The following is a 7,041-nucleotide window of genomic DNA, read 5'->3' as shown; positions in this document are numbered from 1 at the left end:
TGATTTAGAGCCGGTAGTTGACTATACTATTAAACTTGCTCTTACCTCGTGCGTACGGCCAAGGCACCTAAGGCAAAGAAGGAGGGGACAGGAGCGGGCCAATAGAGAGACCTCACGAGGGGATTTTCGTGCAAGATGCCGAGACTCTTAAGTCAAGAAGCATCATGTCATTGACATTTTTTTTCAACTATATGTTGAACACAAAACAGCATGCACACCACGCTCATACACATGTAAGTGGCATCTCTTATTACAAATCCTTGGCCTCATTAATAAATTCCCATTGAAAATGAACCTTGTTTAACCTTTTGGGATTTATATACCTTCTTAACAAATAGGGGCGGGTCAGGAAGAACTAATAGGAGGGGCTCAACAAACCATACAAAACTATAGCCCTTTCCTCTAATGAATGTATGATATAAAATTTTGAGAGAATCCATTATATACCACTGACTTTGTCACACGTCTACGATTTGCCACTGATTTTACCATGTTCTACAATATGCTATCGACTTTTGCTTAACTTCTACAATTTACCATCGCCGTCCGGTTAGTCTCCGTTAGTACTGTACAAATTTGTCGAAATGACCAAAATACCCCTGGGAGAAAAGGTTTCAAAATTTGGATAAAAATTATGAAATATCATATTTCAAGTTTTTTGTCAAATTTTTGATGTTTACAATCTTATGTTTATAATATAATATTTTGATAATTTTATCCAAATTTTGGAAGTTTTTGTCATAGGGGTATTTTGGTCATTTCGACAAATTTGTACAGTACTAACGGTGGCTAACCGGACGGCGATGGTAAATCGTAGAAGTTAAGCAAAAGTCGATGACATATTGTAGAATGTGACAAAGTCAGTGGCAAATCGTAGACGTGCGACAAAGTCAGTGGCATATAATGAATTATCTTTAAAATTTTAGTGGGGGCTTCATAGAGGCTCTTATGGTCGCAACGCCGGTAGTGGGGGCTCGAGACCCCATATCCCTATGGTAGATCCGCCCCTGCTAACAATGGAAAGACCTAATTAAACATATTGGTATACACACAGAAAAGATTACATCCAAATGCTGAACATCATGCATCCTGTGGATATACCGACAAGAAACTCTAAATTACTTTACGACGTCACTCTTCAAGTTTTGTTCCCAAAATAAAAAACAGGAACACTAAGGGTTGTTTTCCTCTTTGGTGTCGGCTGATGGAGTTAGCTTAGGAGACAGCCGTGGTCTGATGGTCTCTTGTTTTGATCTTCGGTGACGGTTGATGGAGCTCGCTTCAAAGACGGCCGTGGTCTCTTAAACCTGTTCCTTATCTCGGACAGCACACTCGGGTAGCTCTGTATCAGCTTATAGTACTCCTTAGTCGTTGCCACCTCGGCGAAATTTTGTGTATTCGATAGGAATTCAAGACAGGATGTTCTTAGCTTCGGATATGATCTCGTTTCCGCCAGCTCCAGTGTTGATGTCACCGTGTCCGTGGTGATGTCAGCGCAGAGCGTGTCCTCGCACAGATCCTTCAATGTATCCACTCCGTATCGATCGGCGGCGACGAGGAGATGCTGCAATTCGAAGATACCGGAGGACTGATCGTCTGCGTCTTTGACACCGGCGGGCAGGTCGTTACAGTAGATGTAGTGGAGCATTTGCTTGAAGGTGGAGGCGCTCATGTCGGAGATGGTGATGCACTCCATCTTGCTCTCGGCCATGGATCCAAGTAGCTCTGCCCTGAACACCTCCGACTGAGCCGCCATTATGAGGCGGTGCGCGTGGAACCTCTTGCCGTCGACGTCGAAGCAGACGTCGGTGAGGTCTTGGCCGTTTGACATGGTGGCGAGGCGGTGGGCTAACACCGACTCCGGCGACCGCGGTGACGACGGAACAAAAACAACCCAGCACAACGCCGCCAGGATGCCGCCTTTTACACAGTTGGCCAAGAGGTGATCCCTCGAGGCTACCAGTTTGCAGCTAGCAGCTAGGTTGCTTCCGGCGACGGGCGGCGGCAGCTTAGGACTGTTACCTGCAGCGGCGGACGGCGACATCACCGATCTGGCGAACGGCGGAAGAACAGGCGACTTGGTATCGTCCAAGAGTGCCATGTCAACGAACACCTTGTGCGCTCTCGCCAACGACTGAGCTCGGTCGCTGTTTACCGTCACGGCCAGAATCACCATCACCTTTCTCTCACCCAGCAATGACGGCACGAAAAGAGATGCTTCGCATGTGTAGCCATTGCCGATTTCGCAGGTCTCCTTGACTATGCGCCCGACGGGCCGGCGTATCGCCGCCGCGTCAACCCGGAACATGAAGTGGCTGTTGTCGCCGCAAGAGACGAGCTTACACGGCGAGCTGCTGCTCGCCATTGGTGGAGAAAGAGCGGCGGCGGCGGTGGCGGTGGCGGAGGAGGAGGGGTGGTCGGCGAAGGTGGAGGCGGCGATTCGGTGGCACGGCGTGTATGCAGAAGCAGTAGCGTGCAAACTGGGAAATCCCGATGGATTATATTGCGATCCATCTGTTCAGAGTTCAACTGGACTTAGATTTGGTCAAATGTATCGGGGTTCCAGACGATGTACAGAAGAAGGTTCACGTAAGGAAGCACACAAAGAACTACGAGATTTATTTTGGTAAAGAAGGAGCAATATTGGCATGTGCTATTGGCAATTGCAACGTCTACAAAATCTTTCTTAAGAGCGTGAATAGTATCTTTGACAACCATTACTACGTACCATATAAACTATCTCCGTGCTGCATACATCTCTATCTCTACTCTACTATTATAAAAATTGAAAATACTTCCGCTCCGCCAGAATTTTGGTACGTCATCCGTGTTTGAATCGGTTTTAATTTTATTGTTCGGTCGAATCCTTCCTTTCTTTACTTACGCCAGAGTGTCCATCTTATCCGAGACACATGCGAATTAATTTGGGCCCCGTACCTTTTCACGTGCCCCTTGCCACACGTAGCAATTGGGCCCGTGCCTGAGTGAGTTTTCCACACACGCCTTTACGTGCCACTGTGATTGGGCCCATAACGACCTCGCGTGCGTGATTTTCCGCATGCACGATTGGGCCCACGATGCTGTCGTGCGCTTGATTTGCCCTTGCTGCATGTTCGATTGGGACCGCGTCGTCCTCGCTCGCGATTTAAAAATTGGAGATGTTTTTTTGTCAAAGCTATGATACGTCATCCGTATCCGATTCTGTTCACACGTAACATTCATTGAAAAGTCACAACTCGCGAGCAAACTGCAGAAAAAAGTTCGTGTGATGTGGATACCAAGCGAATGAAACTCGCAGAGTCCGCGTGGATATCACATACGTCATTTCCCAGATCATCCGATTATATTCGTATTACACAACACGATTCCTTGGACATGTTAGCATGATTTCAAGTCAGTCTCTGTACATGCTCATACGCACTACCAGGGATACCGTTACAGTAATCTATAAGGATCAATTTTACTTTTGAAAAGAACATGCCAACCGGAATAAAGATGATCAAAGTTGCTGATTCTATCCGCCATTAATTCCTGCCCAAATTGAGATAAAATTGGACGCAAATCGAGCTTGTATTTGAATGCCTCACAGTTTGACTTATGCTTCTTCCTATAATCCAAATTTTAAACTGGAATGGATTTACAATAATTCTGAATTTTATCCTATTTAGAATTTAATTTTGAATTCGACTTTTAGGTTTTTTATCGTACTATTTTACGACATTTGCTTTTGAGTTACTAAAAACATGCATATAAAAAATTTGCTCACACATAATCTTTTATTTAGTAATAAGTGATTCGGATTTTCATATGAAATAATGGGCTGTGATTATTTATCCACCCACACATATGTACAAATTAAATGAGTTCTATCCATTGCAATGCACGGGCATCTTTTCTAGGATATCTAGATAACTATCATTGCATATGCTCAGATGGGCTTGTTAATTGTTATATTCTACAAAAGACAGCTTAATTTTTGACCAACGTAGAAAGTAAGGCACCACATCTTGAAAGACATTAAGAGATAAGCAAACGATTGAGCGCAACCACTACATTGACTAACTCCGACACGTACAAAAGCTAGTTTTTGAACGAGTGTCAGCCACCATCTTTGCTCTTCTGATAGATCAACGAAACAAAACTGACACCACCAAACAAATCAGCAACCCGACCCTAATGCTGACACTATCAATTGGATTGTAGCAACTCGAAAAATCAATCTCCTAGGTCACATTGGGTTAATTTCTGGCAAACAACATAGACATAAAAAAAGAGATAGAAAAAGATCCTGAACAATCCTACGTCCAGAAATATTGTGGAAGATAAACCCTATACAAGTTTATAGACCTTATCTCTAAAGATTTTATTCAAAATAAACCTTAAATCTTACAAGAACCAGATGAGAGATGGATTACTTTCCCCAATGCATCCAACACAATGTGGGGAAAGGAGGAGAAGGGGGGGGGGGGGGGGGGGGGCCCGAGTGGCCAGTGGAGAAAATCCTCACAAGATGAATCACCGCGTGCGACGACAACTCTTTAGTCACTAAGCATTACGACCTAGACAATCTTTTCAGTTACATGATTACACACCACTTTTCATGCACCATACTCACAAATCCACTGCTTCCCCTCCAACTCTGTTGACCCCATCTCCTCTAGATTAGGTGACCTCGACAAATAACAATGGAGTTAGGGTCAAGGTTTTGGGAGTGGGGTTGGGGAGAGGGAAGAGAGGGCAAGTTCTCCAGGCTTAGACGAATAGCCATGGGAGTTAGCATCCCGACGGTGGGCGGTGGAGCAGACATGCGACAAGGTGGTAGCAACATCACGGAAGACGGGGTTCGGCAGCCGGCAGTGTACCTATGTTGGCGGTGGCGAAGGAGCTATCAAAGGTGAGAAAGATGATTGGGTGGGGGACCTGCCATCTGCACGGGGATAGGGAGGGCTCGCCAGCGCCATTGCCACCTTCTGGTCAGCCGGCAAGGCCAGGAGGTGGCGCATGGGGCGGTGGAGGTGTTGGGAATTTTTTTGACAAGTTGACAAGCACGATCGCAGCACCTTAAGCCTTGCGGTGATTCTAGAGTCGCCAACCACCTCGATCTAGCGAAGAGCTAAACCTAGATGGGTTTTGATAACTAAACCGACTAGCGGAGCCGATTTTTAGATAACTACCCGTCTCGTGGGCAAAACGGAAGGTTTTTAGGACAAACCTACAAAGAGATGTCGCACTCTCGCAGCGGCGGTGGACGGTTTACGGCGCAAACCGACAAAGATGGACAAACTAAGAGAAAACTAAAAGCAATATGAAAAATGATTCGATTGATTGATTGTAGATTTTTTTTTACAATGAACCGGCCATGTCCCTTATATAGGGGTTGGTCTTGCCCTCTACAGGCCCTCCTCCACGTCCAAGTCGGGGTAGAAACCAAAGGAAACCCGAAACATGCCTTTCCGAGCAAGGAAACTTCGAGACCCGACGAAACACAGTCGGACTTGGACCTGCCGGTTAGACCGGCCACACACCGCCGGTCTGACCGGCGCTCAACCGCCGGTCTGACCGGCGCCCAACACACGGCGGTCAGACTGGCCCACTCGGAGGAAACCGGTAGACTTCTAAATTTTGGCAATCTTTCCTATCTTAATCCTAAGTGCCAAATTTGGGTGTAAACACATGCCCCCCCTACCTTTTTGATGAACAACGTGAATCTAAAAGCATAGAACAAGTTTTTGATCTTAGGACGATAACCCAAAATTTGGAAGTATTTTGCCATAGTACCTCCTAAGCGTCTTGCCAAACGCTCGGGAAGTATTTCTTCAAGTATTTCCCGTTGATCGCTCACTGAAAATGCTCCCCTTGAAGTGCCTCCAAAAAGTATGCGTTCTCTCGAACAAATCCGCACACTCGATAAGGACCCTCCCAACTAGGAGACCACTTACCGAACTCCTTGGATCGAGTACCCAAAGGCAAAATTGTCTTCCAAACCAAGTCTCCAACTTGAAACAACTTTGCTTTCACCCTCTTGTTGTACGCCTTGGCCACCCTCTTCTTCTCTTTCTCTATCTCTTCCAATGCCTTCAAGCGCTTGTCGATGACTTCATCAAGGTTGTCTCCCATCAACGTCTTGTAATCTTCACTTGACAAATCATCTTGCTTGATATAACGAAGAGAACCAAGATTTACCTCCACTGGTAAAACGGCTTCTTGACCATAAACCAACTTAAAAGGAGTGACTTTAGTAGCACCATGTTTAGATATCCTATGCGCCCACAATGCTTCGGAAAGCACCTCATGCCACCTCTTTGGGTGTTCCTCAATCTTCTTCTTCACTAACTTCAATAATGTCTTATTACTCGACTCGGCTTGTCCATTAGCCTGAGCGTAGTAAGGAGAAGAACTCAACAATTTAATACCATAAGATTCGGTAAAACTCTTCACTTTCTTAGACATAAAAGAAACACCTTGGTTCGTAGTTAATGTTTGTGGAATACCGAATCTATGGATAATATGCTTCAAAATAAAATCAATTACCTCCGTATGAGTCATATTCTTCAAAGGCACGGCTTCGGCCCACTTGGTGAAGTAATCCGTAGCAACTAGCACGAACCTATGCCCTTTTGATGACGAAGGATAAATTTGACCAATGAAATCAAAAGCCCATCATCGGAACGGCCATGGTTTGATTATGGGATTCAACACGGCGGCGGGTGCCAATTGAACATTGCCGAACCGTTGACAAGCCTCGCATCCTCTATAATATTTGAAGCAATCATCAATCATCTTCGGCCAATAGAACCCCGCTCTTCTAAGTAACCAATTCATCTTGTGGGCCGATTGATGAGTTCCACAAATTCCTTCATGTACCTCTCCCATAGCCACTTTAAATTGATCTTCATCTAAGCACTTTAACAAGACACCATCTATATTTCGGCGATACAAATCTCCATCAAGCAATGTATATTTGAATGCTTGCCACCGAATTTTCTGATCAACCTTAAGTGTAGGATCTTTCAAATATCGAATCAAAGGAATTCTCCAATC

At 45.2% G+C, this 7,041-nt stretch overlaps 1 protein-coding gene across 1 annotated transcript; it reads right to left on the bottom strand.

Annotated features, from left to right (window-relative positions):
- Positions 1 to 1,148: 1,148 nt before the first annotated feature.
- LOC127783619 (BTB/POZ and MATH domain-containing protein 2-like) lies at positions 1,149 to 2,365 on the bottom strand. Its single transcript, XM_052310810.1, has one exon. The coding sequence runs from the start codon at positions 2,363 to 2,365 to the stop codon at positions 1,211 to 1,213; it is 1,155 nt and encodes a 384-aa protein (XP_052166770.1). The 3' UTR covers positions 1,149 to 1,210.
- Between the last annotated feature and the right edge of the window lie 4,676 nt (positions 2,366 to 7,041).

Source organism: Oryza glaberrima, chromosome 9 (assembly GCF_000147395.1).
Source record: "Oryza glaberrima chromosome 9, OglaRS2, whole genome shotgun sequence".
In the NCBI taxonomy this organism is placed as follows: domain Eukaryota; kingdom Viridiplantae; phylum Streptophyta; class Magnoliopsida; order Poales; family Poaceae; genus Oryza; species Oryza glaberrima.
This window is presented reverse-complemented; position numbering and strand designations above follow the sequence as displayed.

Bases quoted from the DNA above. Each gene is read 5' to 3' on its own strand.
- LOC127783619 (XM_052310810.1), bottom strand. From the start codon at position 2,365: ATGGCGAGCAGCAGCTCGCCGTGTAAGCTCGTCTCTTGCGGCGACAAC.